The sequence below is a fragment of the Lucilia sericata genome, unplaced genomic scaffold (assembly GCF_015586225.1).
Source record: "Lucilia sericata isolate MDLA Ls3-8-SP2 unplaced genomic scaffold, ASM1558622v1 Contig000516F_arrow, whole genome shotgun sequence".
NCBI lineage: Eukaryota > Metazoa > Arthropoda > Insecta > Diptera > Calliphoridae > Lucilia > Lucilia sericata.
The window spans coordinates 153,404-165,497 of NW_023994529.1; the positions used below are offsets into that span (position 1 = coordinate 153,404).

The 12,094-nt window shown below is 34.8% G+C and overlaps 1 protein-coding gene across 1 annotated transcript; it reads left to right on the forward strand.

Annotated features, from left to right (window-relative positions):
- The first annotated feature begins 3,219 nt into the window (after nucleotides 1-3,219).
- Nucleotides 3,220-9,165, forward strand: LOC119605761 (golgin subfamily A member 6-like protein 22). Its single transcript, XM_037959048.1, has 4 exons — nucleotides 3,220-3,365; nucleotides 3,435-4,230; nucleotides 7,248-7,411; nucleotides 7,478-9,165. Exons 1-4 carry the CDS (start codon nucleotides 3,237-3,239, stop codon nucleotides 9,131-9,133), a joined length of 2,745 nt encoding a protein of 914 aa, XP_037814976.1. The 5' UTR covers nucleotides 3,220-3,236; the 3' UTR covers nucleotides 9,134-9,165.
- The last annotated feature ends 2,929 nt before the right edge of the window (nucleotides 9,166-12,094 follow it).

Sequence of the window (12,094 nt, forward strand, 5' to 3'; positions counted from 1 at the left end):
TTCAGATGGATGTTAAAGTTCTTCGTTGAAAATTTGAAAATTCTAGTTCTAATAGTTTTGCAGATAAACGAATTTTTGTACATAATTCAAATGGGAGGTATCACGCCCCCTATTGCTGTGTCCGCAAATATTCACATAGATGTTAAAATTGTTCGTGCAAAATTTGAGGATTTCAGCTGTAATAGTATTTCATATATACGAAGTTTTGTTTTTAACTCATATGGGAGATTCTAAATCCCGCTAATAAAAGTCGTGCAAAAATTTAAGATTTTAGCAATAATAGTTTTCAATTTCCAAAATAAATACATTTTTCTGTTTAATTCATATGGGAGGTGCCACGTCCCCTATTTCAAGTCCGCCCATTTTTTCCTTAAATACTTTTTTTTTTCTAAGATATACTAATTTAACATATTTTCCATATGGGAGCTGCCACGCCCACCATAACTATGCTATGTTTCTTTTTATCCCCAACGTATCATAGTATGATGATTCCTAACTGTATACGTGTGTCCCAAAAAGTAAAAAAAATTGGAAAGTTTGAAAAAAATATAATTTTTCAGGAATACACTTTTACAAGATTAAGATCTCACAAAAAAAACTCAGTGTTTACAGCTGTATATCACTAAAAAGCCCAAACGAATTTGGTACCAAGTAGGGCTTGGTATCTTAGTTTAAAAACGCACATAAAACGTGCATAAAAGTGTCCAATCTATATAATATTATGTTGGAGTGACCTTGCAGTTGAAAACTCATATTAATTTATAGTAAAAGTAAAAATACCAGCGGAAGTTATTTGTTTTTGTAAATCATGTTATGTTTCAGAAATATTAGTACTCAAGGTCTTCAAAATGAAAACATTTATTATAAAGAAAAAAACCAAATTTTAAGGGGTTGGGTACAGCTGTGTACATCTAATTAAGGGCACAAATAGAAAACAATCGTTAAAAATTAAAATAGGAATTTCTTTTAATTTTTTCAATGTAATCCGCACAATCTAATAAATGTAATTTTTAAAGTATAAAATCTTTATTTTTTTGAGAATTATTTTAAATATTTTGTGGTGTTTAGCTGCTTGCTTGCCCATAATTGTTTGCTCACAACTATATATTATGATTAAAAATATATTTTAAGCAATTTTAAATGTTCATTGACCTACAATTTTTTGCGTTAAAACTGCTACGCGTGTGGATAACATACAAATTTTTACTACGAATTAATTCTTTTGCAATATCCGGTAATTGAATATATGTATTTGTAATTGTTTATAAATGCAACCGCCGTATACTTGCCCCTTGATTTACGTAGAATTTTAGGACAAATTCGTGCTAATTGTTAAACCACTATAGTAGGGTAACATGTTTCTTTGCTGATGTTTTCTACACCCAACAATCCGGCCAGGCCCATCAACATACTATAGGGTGTCCCCAACGTGAGGAAGATGAGTAACTTGTTTAGAATGAATAAGGTGATGGTATGTATTTAAAATACGGAATTGAACGAGAGGTACTACGGAACCACCTTCAGGAAAACCTTGCATGTAAACCTTATAATTCATTAAACTTTAGTTAGTTAGTAAGTAAGTAAGTTAGTTAGTTAGTTAGTTAGTTAGTTAGTTAGTTAGTTAGTTAGTTAGTTAGTTAGTTAGTTAGTTAGTTAGTTAGTTAGTTAGTAGTTAGTTAGTTAGTTAGTTAGTTAGTTAGTTAGTTAGTTAGTAGTTAGTTAGTTTCGTTAGTGTTAGTTAGTTAGTTCGTTAGTTAGTTAGTTCGTTCGTTTTCGTTCAGTTAGTTCGTTTTTCGTTCGTTCGTTTTCGTTCGTTCGTTCGTTCGTTCGTTCGTTTCGTTCGTTCGTTCGTTCGTTCGTTCGTTCGTTCGTTTCGTTTTTCGTTCGTTCGTTCGTTCGTTCGTTCGTTTCGTTCGTTCGTTCGTTCGTTCGTTTTTCGTGTTCGTTCGTTCGTTCGTTCGTTCGTTCGTTCGTTCGTTCGTTCGTTCGTTCGTTCGTTCGTTCGTTCGTTCGTTCGTTCGTTCGTTCGTTCGTTCGTTCGTTCGTTCGTTTCGTTCGTTCGTTCGTTCGTTCGTTCGTTCGTTCGTTCGTTCGTTTTCGTTCGTTCGTTCGTTCGCTCGTTCGTTCGTCGTTCGCTCGTTCGGTCGTTCGCTCGTTTTCGTTCGTTCGTTCGTTCTTCGTTTGTTCGTTCGTTCGTTTTCGTTCGTTCGTTCGTTCGTTCGTTCGTTCGTTCGTTTTCGTTCGTTCGTTCGTTCGTTCTTCGTTCGTTCGTTCGTTCGTTCGTTCGTTCGTTCGTTCGTTCGTTCGTTCGTTTCGTTCGTTCGTTCGTTCGTTCTTTCGTTCGTTCGTTCGTTCGTTCGTTCGTTCTTCGTTTTTCGTTCGTTCGTTCGTTCGTTTCGTTCGTTTCGTTCGTCGTTCGTTCGTTCGTTCGTTCGTTCGTTCGTTCGTTCGTTCGTTCGTTCGTTCGTTCGTTCGTTTTCGTTCGTTCGTTCGTTCGTTCGTTCGTTCGTTCGTTCGTTTTCGTTCGTTCGTTCGTTCTTTCGTTCGTTCGTTCGTTCGTTCGTTCGTTTCGTTCGTTTCGTTCGTTCGTTTTCGTCGTTCGTTCGTTCGTTCGTTCGTTCGTTCGTTCGTTCGTTCGTTCGTTCGTTCGTTCGTTCGTTCGTTCGTTTCGTTCGTTCGTTCGTTTTCGTTCGTTCGTTTTCGTTTTTCGTTCTTTCGTTCGTTCGTTCGTTCGTTCGTTCGTTCGTTTCGTTCGTTCGTTTCGTTCGTTCGTTCGTTCGTTCGTTCGTTCGTTCGTTCGTTCGTTCGTTCGTTCGTTCGTTCGTTCGTTCGTTCGTTCGTTCGTTCGTTCGTTTCGTTGTTCGTTCGTTCGTTCGTTCGTTTCGTTCGTTCGTTAGTTCGTTCGTTCGTTCGTTTCGTTCGTTCGTTCTTTCTTCGTCTGTTCGTTCGTTCGTTCGTTCGTTCGTTCGTTCGTTTTCGTTGTTCGTTAGTTAGTTAGTTAGTTAGTTAGTTAGTTAGTTAGTTTTCCTGGGTATGGACTCGTTAAAACTTTCCGTTATTCATTACGGTTTGTCAACACTTAATTAAAATCATATATTCACATTTCATTGGTTATCAACAATTTACCACAAGAAATTACATTTGTATTAGAAATTCCATTAGCTCGTATAAAACCAACAAATATTAATAAAAATTTAATTATTTCATAATAAAGTGCAAAAGAAGCAACAACTACAATGGATTTAAAAATCTTTTATGCAGTAATTATAATTCTAATGATTTTGAAAATCAAACCAATGAAATCCTATGGGCAGAAATTTACCACGAATCAAAATAATGTTTATTATATTGATTCAGAGCAGAAGGTGAGCATTACATAAATAAATATAACAATAACATAAAATGAATTAAAAACCTATCAATCACATTATTAGTACTCTTGGTTTGAAGCCTTAATTGCTTGCATTGAAATGGACATGACGTTGGTGACAATTGACTCTAGTACGAAATCAAATGAAATTAATACTCTGGTCAGAAATAATTTTGGAAATGTTCGTCTTTGGATTGGTGGCATCATGTCAAGATATCCTAATCGACACTTTATTTGGCTAGCTACCGGTAAACCTTTCTCATATACCAATTGGCAGGGTAATAATCCGGACTTTTATGGCAATAATGAGTATTGTGCTCACATTGGGTGGGGCAATAATTTGCAATGGAATGATATTGCCTGCACTAATCATCAGGGTTTTATATGTGAATACAATCAAGAAGAACATCAAAATAAGGAAATACAAAAGGAATTGCAAAATGCTAAGATAAAACTACAACAGCAATTAGTGCAGAAAGTGCAAAACCTACAAGAATTGCAGACACAAGTGCAGGAAAAACAAATGCAACAAGAAAAATTGCAACAAGAATTGACCAGTGTTCAAGAAGTATCGAAACAGGAAAATCATAGAAATCTGGAAATACAGCAAAACCTAAAACAAAAAATTGTAGAATGTGAAGAGAAATTAAAACAAAGTGCTATAAAATATGAAAAACTTGAAGAAAACTTAAATGATACAACAGCAGAGTATCAAGAATTACAGCAAGAGTTACAAATACAACAAAACTTGAAGGATTTACTACAAGAGGAGTTGCAGAAACTCAACGAAAAAGATCAAGAAGTGTTTTCTAATGATAAGGATAATAAATATCGTGATATTATTTTGAATTTTCATCAATGTCAATAAAGTGTATGCATTTGAAAAAGAGTATTTTTCGAAAATTTAATATTTAAATTTCTTTGATTTGAATTTGAAATGTGTATTTGTAATACATATTATGTAAATATACCCGGTCCGCGTTAACGTTCTTAAGTTAGTCCTATATTTCTCTCCGCACAATGATTGCATTTCGATACAAGTTGGACGCTTTACTTATTTGTTACATTTATTCTCCGTTATATTTCGAAATAGTGTGATTTTCGAAATAGTGTCATTAATGTGGTCATGGATCAGTTACGAACCGTGCTCTACTGAATTTGACAAGATGATTAATGTCTTAGATTTAATTATATTTGATTTCTGAAACCTAATAATTTTACAACATTTTAAGATGTATCGAAGAAGAAAACAGATATAACAAATGTTATATATAAAATCGACAGATCAGACTTTCGTTGACATAACAGGGTTTATTCAAAATTTACGAAACGATATCTCAAAAATTCTGAGTCCAGATTCGGATTCAGAGCTGCGCAATCCTTTAGAAGAGTATAATAATGTTCTCTGGGTTAAAAACTTGTTGGCTAGTGTTATGGACCGATACTCATAGAAATCAGTCGTTTCCATTATATTCATTCCAGAAATACTTAATTATATATCCTACACCTCTATAGTGGCTCCCCCGGGGGCATGTTACGTTGGTGAAATCTCCATCTTGGTGTTATTGCAATATCCCGGGGAAATAGGTGCTACCAATGCCTCTAGTCTGCCGGGACTATAAACTAATGATGATCAAATGAATCCTCGGCATTTCCTTGGAATGATTTGACACGGGGTCTAACCAGAGTAACATATAATCTGGCTCTACGGGTGGCCAGTTGCCCGCAGGACTTGTCATGGCTGGTCAGTTTGTTGAGGTTCCTTCGGGATCCACGTAACAGGGTTTTTTTCCAAAATGTTCGAAATATCTCAAAAATTCTGAGTCAGATGCAGCGCAGCGCAATCGTTTAGAAGAATATACAATGTTCTCTGGGTTAAAAACTTGTTGGCTAGTGTAATGGACCGATATTCATAGAGATCTTTAGTAGTCGTTCCCATTATATTCATTCCAGAAATACTTAATTATATATCCTACACCTCTATAGTGGCTCCCGCCGGGGGCGTGTTACCTTGGTGAAATCTCCATGTTGATTTGACATGGGGTCTAACCAGAGTACCATATAATCTAGCACTACGGGTGGCCAGTTGCCCGCAGGACTTGTCCTGGCTGGTCAATTGGTTGAGGTTCCTTCAGGATCCACGCAGTGGCTGTGGTTCATGCCCAAATTCGCGGGCAGAAAATGTTGGTTCAAGGACTGATATATCCAAATGCCATATATGTCTGGATTCTCTCTCCGGTGCTGTTGCCATCTCAGCAGATGTCACTGGGTGATGTGACAAAGCAACTGTGTGGAATTTTCAGGTTGACACTTGGTAGTTACCTGTCATCCCGTAGATCGTTCTTTATGGTCTGAGAATGGACCATGCCCGACAGGAGACTAGTACTGATTTAGTAGACCTTTTACTTCAGGGAAGTTCTCGGTGCTGTTGCCATCTCAACAGGATTCATATTGTTTCATGCTACGCGACTTATGGTTGAGGCCCACCACTCAACTTGTCGGGGCAATTATTGAGTTCGAATTGACTTTGGAAATTCCTACATCCTTTGTCACATTATCTGACATACAGAGGGATGATGATTTATTGGCTGGGCCTTTCGGACTTATAAATACGTCTCTAGGTGCTGTTGCCGAATCAACAGAGCCATCTCAGTAGTGTGGTTAAGAAATGCACTGGAATGGGTCATTAGTTGATGGGGATTGCATTTTAAATAATGCGATCTTTTATGACATCATAAGGGTGGTCACCTTTCGGTATATCGGAAGATTGATATCACCTGATGTTGGGGTTGTCGCTCCTTCTATTGACTTTAGATCGGTGATTGCTTTTTCCATGTCGGGGTTTGCATTGGGATTGATCCCATGTTGCCTGTCATTCCGCAACGGGGCTACTATGGCAATAGATTAGATAACTCAAGTACTTCAGCAAAGTGCTGTTACATGGACAGGCTCAGCCATGTACAAAATTTGCCACCTGAGGATTCAGGGTCGCGTGGTAGACCGTCTCAAGTCTACCCAGTGGATGGAAAAGACCACCATGAAATAAGCCGTCAAGGCAGGTATTCACGTTAAGCACTAGATCTCTATAGTGGAGTGGTATCATACGTTTGGCCTGATGTTTGTGTGTTACAAATCTTTACGAATTTTGTTGAAGATCAACCTATTTCGGATCATATGCCTGTTGAAAAGGGTCTCCCTTATAAGGCCTTCTTGAAAAATCATTCAATAAATTGCATAAATAAGCCGGTATTACGATAATATTCGACATAAGTAAATTTTTGTAACAAACTGACTTGAGGCCCCATAGTGGGCCTTATATCGATATTTTTTACAATCTCACTTGCTGTTTTACTGAGAACCTACTAAGCTAATGATTTATATAAGAGAAAACTATTGTTAGTTAAATTAAATCTAACGTAATCTAAACTGCTGAATAAAGGAAACCGCAAATATTTGAAAATGTTTACACTACTTTATCATAAATGGTATATTTAATTTAAAACTGTCATTTGCAACATTTTACGAATAAAGTATGGTCACATATATATGCTGCATTCTACTGGTTATGACCGATCAGCAGAAAATTATACTAATAATACTAAAATTTTTAATAGATTTATGCACTTAAAAGTTTTAAGCGGACGATGTTTTAATATGTCATGGGTCTACGTCCGATTCGTAGCCATATGTTACAAATCTTATAATGATATAAGTAAGCTAAAAAATTAAGTAGTTTTCTATTCTAAAACCTCAGCTTATCAGTCTTCTCACTTATGTTTTATCATAAAAATTTACTTATAGTTTAAAATAAATAATTTTGGCAGAAATTTTCTGAAAATATTTGCCATTATAGAAGTAGTAATATATAAATTAGTAGTTTTTAAGCAACATCAGAGAAAACAACAAATTAAAATGATTTCAAGCAACGTGTATAAGTTAATTATATTTTTAATAATTTTAAAAATAAATCATATCTCGGCCAAAGGACAAATCTATACCTCAGATGCAAAAAATGAATATTATATAGATTTTGAAGAAAAGGTATGATTTAATTGAAGAATTTAAGAATTTTTCTATAATTTTATAAAATTTTCTAAATTATTTCAGTTTAATTGGTTTGAAAGTCAGATAGACTGCTTTAAAATGAACATGACCTTACTGGAGGTTGATACGAGTGCCAAATCTCTGGAATTACATAACTTAATCAGAAAAGTTCGCAAAGAAAATAATCTGAAAAATACAACACTTTGGATTGGGGGCTTTAGGTCTCAGTATCCCAGGGAACATTTTATATGGATATCAACGGGCAAACAATTTACTTATACCAACTGGTATGGCAAAAATCCAAATTTTCTCAACAAGGAAGAATTTTGTGTTAAAATCTTAATGGCTCAAGATTTACAGTGGAATGATATATCTTGCATCAATTATTCTGGTTATGTGTGTGAACACAGCAAGCAACAAGAGTTGCGAGCAAAACTGCAGGAACAATTGGAAGAAAGAGAAAAATTGCAACAGGAATTGAATAATTTCAAAAAGACCTTAGAGTTGGAAACCCAAAACTATTTACAAGTGCAGCAACAACTGCAACTAGAAGTGGAGAAGAAGAAGACACAAATTGAACAGGAAATGGGAAAAAATGAAAAGTTTGAGGAAGATTTAAAATTGGAATTAAAAAAGCACAATCATTTAAGGCAAGAATTAAAAAAGCAGGAAGACAATCAACATGAACTGCAACAACAGTTGCAACAATTTGAGGAACAAGAACTAAAAGAACAAGAAGTACTGGAGGAAAATTTACAAACGGAAGTAAAAAAGAAACAGAGCGTTCTAGAAGAACTACAAAAACAACAAGAATTGCAATTACAGCTACAAGAGGAATTGGAAACACTTAAAGAGCAAAAACTAAAAGCCCAGGAGAAATTCAAGGAGAATTTAGAAACCGAAATAAAAAAGAAAGAAGATTTACATCAAACCCTACAACAGCAACAGAAATTACAACATCAAATACAAGAACAATTACAACAAGTGGAGGAACAGCAATTGAAAAGTGAGCAAAAATTGAAAAAGGAAATTCAAAAGAGGCAACAACTAGAAGCCAAACAAGAACTAAATTACGAGGCGATTACCCGTCAGGATATACTAAAACAATTGAACTTGGAAGCCGAACTACAAGAAAAACAAGAACTACAACATCAGCTACAACTACAATTACAACAACTCAAAGAAGACAAATCAAAACTTGAAAATGATTTGAAAATGGATTTGCAAAAGCAGGAAGAACTAAAACAGGAATTACAAAATCAACAAAATTTGGTAGATCAACTACATGAACAAATAAAACAGCTAAAAGAGCAAGAAAAAGAAACCAAGGAACGTCTGGAGAAGAAACTGCAAGTGGAAATCAAAAAACAAGAAAATCTACAGCAAGAACTGGAAAAGCAACAAAACTTACAGGAACATTTGCAACAGCAATTGAAGCAAACTACTGAAAAAGAAACGAATAAACATGAAAACCTTTTCGAAACTTTACAATTACAAAATCAAATCAAGGACAAATTGCTGGCACCCAAAGACAATAAATTGAAAAAATACACAAAACTGGAGAAGAATTCTAAACATCCACTGCTTAAAGGAGATCTTAAGTATTTGTTAAGAGGATTTAAGGAAACCAGAGAATTACAAGAAGATGATATTTCCTATAGCGGTCATTATAATATTATAATCAACAATCCTTATATTAGATATTGGAATAACTTTTAAAGAAATTTTATACTTTTAATAATTACACCGATTGTATCCTTTGGGGTCTAATTAAATAATAATATTAAAAATTTTGAATTTAAAGTTTTTAGTTTTCATATATAAATTAACTTATTATTTTAATTCTTGGTTATATAAATTAGATCTGAATGGGTTAGATTGTTAGAAGGATGAACATTACATTAGCTCCAAAAATATACACCTACTTAGGCCGCTTTAGGTCCTGTTGTTCCCTCTCTTTCCTGCAAATGTTATATAGCGATTTACGAAAGAAATTATCGTCCAATATTCAGAAATCAGGCTTTCGCCGAAATTATATCCAATCTTGGGATCTAGTTCTTCAAGATTTTTATTAAATCCCTCAGAAACCAGGATTATATATATGTAGTTCTATAGGGAAGATATTTCATTGCAGTTTTGAGAATTATATGACCAAAAATGGTCGAGCCATCGCCGCCGATCATTTTGTATCTCGGGTATCCACTAAAAATTGATATCCTACTAATCTCGGACTTATTTATTCTTGGGAAGGATTCTCGTTGTGGTCACTTCATGGTGTTGTCCAACGTTCTATTATTCCAAGTGGCCTTATGGAATTCTCCCGCCCATATTTTTAATCCAGCCCTCATTCGTAACCACCTTTGGTCAATTCACATAACGATAAGAGCCGCTCGGATGTGAGTGCCGCCTCGTATCTTACAGGCCTTTCGATCGGAGTAATGTCCAGCAATGTTTTTGAAGCTCTGGTCAACGTAGTCCTCATGGCACTACGCAACATAAACGTTGAATCTAATTAGGTTTTGTGTCAGTGTTTAATAGGGCCCTATATAACGTTTTCGGTCACTGATATCGTCCTAACCAAAAAAGGGGCAGTAATTTTCGTGTTTCTTCACATGGTTGGGCTAGCTCGACTATACTTTCTTGCAGAATTTTATTAAAAATTTGCAATTTTAAATCAATTTTTGAAAATTGCTTATACATACTAATGTATGTACAGTAAAACCCGTTTATAACGAACTCAGTTATAACGTATTTTCGGTTATAACGAACTACAAATTTATAAAGACCCACATTTTAAAACTATTTTCTTGCAAAAAAAAAACATATCTTATAACTAACTCGGTTTTAACGAAGTTTGACTGTATTTAATAACTAAAGCTAAACCCACTCTTAAACCACAATACGATCCACGTGTAGATAAGGCATTCAATGATTTCCATTTAAGAATAAAAAAATATGCATAAACACAAAATTTTGAATAAATATAAAAAAATTGCAAAAGTAATGTTCATATTTTCGGCAAAAAAAAATTTTGTTTATATTAATAAATTTACACAAAAATTTAAATTATACTTAGTTTATAACGGAGTGTGTAGAGTTTTATTGAAATTTACTTATGTGATAGCAATAAAACGTTGCTAAAACGTTGGACTAAAGTCCAGTCTGGATTATAGTTTAGCCTGGACTATAGCCTAGTCTATAGTCTGAACTATAGTCTAGTCTACAATCTGTTCAATAGTCTAGTCTAATAGTCTGGACTATAGTCTACTATATAGTCTAGTCTATAATCAGGATTGTAGTCTAGTCTATAACCTGGAATATAGTATATAGCCTGGATTATAGTATATAATCTGGACTATAGTGTTGCCTATAGTCTGGACAACCTTCTAGTCTATAGTCTAGACAATAGTCTAGTCTATAGTCTGGATTATAGTATTGTCTATACTTTGGACTATAGTCTGGGCTATAGTCTAGTCTATGGTCTGGACTATAGTCTGAACAATAAACTGGACTATAGTCTGAACTATAGTCTGGACTATGGTCTGAACTATAGTCTGGACTATAGTTTAGCCAATAGTCTGGACTATAGTCTTGCCTATAGTCTTGACTATAGTCTTACCTATATTCTTGGCTATAATCTAGTCTATAGTCTGGGCTATAGTTTGAACAATAGTTTGGAATATAGTCTACCCTATAGTCTGGAGAATAGTCTAGTCTATAATCTGGACCATAGTCTAGTCTGTAACGTGGACTATAGTCTATAACTTGAATTATAGCTTATAGACTGGACTATTGTGTTGCCTATAGTCTAGTCTAAAGTCTCGACAATAGTCTATTCTATAGTCTGGACAATAGTCTAGTCTATAATCTGGTCTATAGTCTGGACTATAGTCTAGTCTTTAGTCTGGTTTATAGTCTAATATATAGTATGGACTATAGTCTAGTCTATAGTGTGGACAATAATGTACTCTATAGTCTGTAGTCTATAGTCTGGACTATAGTCTAGTCTATAGTCTGGACTATAGTCTATAGTTTGGACAATAGCCTAGTCTATAGTCTGGACAATAGTCTAATCTATAGTATAGTCTATAGTCTCGAGTATATTCTACTCTACATAGTGGATTATAGTGTACTCTATAGTCTGGACTATAGTATACTTTATAGTCGACTGTATAGTCTGGACAATAGTCTACTCTATAGTCTAGTGTATAGTCTGGACTATAGTCTTGCCTATAGTCATGGCTATAGTCCTGCCTATAGTCTTGCATATAGTCTTGACTATAGTCTTGCCTATAGTCTTGCATATAGTCTTTACTATAGTCTAGTCTATAGTCTGGACTATAGTCTATTTTATAGTCTGGACTATATAGTTTGAACTACAGTCTGGACTGTAGTCTAGTCTAGAGTCTGAACTATAGTCTAGTCCATAGTCTGGACTATATTCCAGTCTATAGTCTGGACTTTATTCTAGTCTATAGTCTGGACTATAGTCTGCTCTACAGTCTGGACTATAGTCTACTCTACAGTCTGGACTATAGTCTACTCGATAGTCTAGTGTAGTTTGAACTATAATCTGGACTGTAGTCTAGTCTAGAGTCTGGACAATAGTCTAATCTATAGTATACTCTATAATCTGGACTATAGTCCACTCTATAGACTTTACTATAGTCTACTCTGCAG

Coding starts and splice junctions, on each gene's coding strand:
- LOC119605761 (XM_037959048.1), top strand. CDS start 3,237: ATGGATTTAAAAATCTTTTATGCAGTAATTATAATTCTAATGATTTTG. Junction 4,231..7,247: donor TATTTTGAATTTTCATCAAT/GTCAATAAAGTG, acceptor ATAAATTAGTAG/TTTTTAAGCAACATCAGAGA. Junction 7,412..7,477: donor ATATAGATTTTGAAGAAAAG/GTATGATTTAAT, acceptor AAATTATTTCAG/TTTAATTGGTTTGAAAGTCA.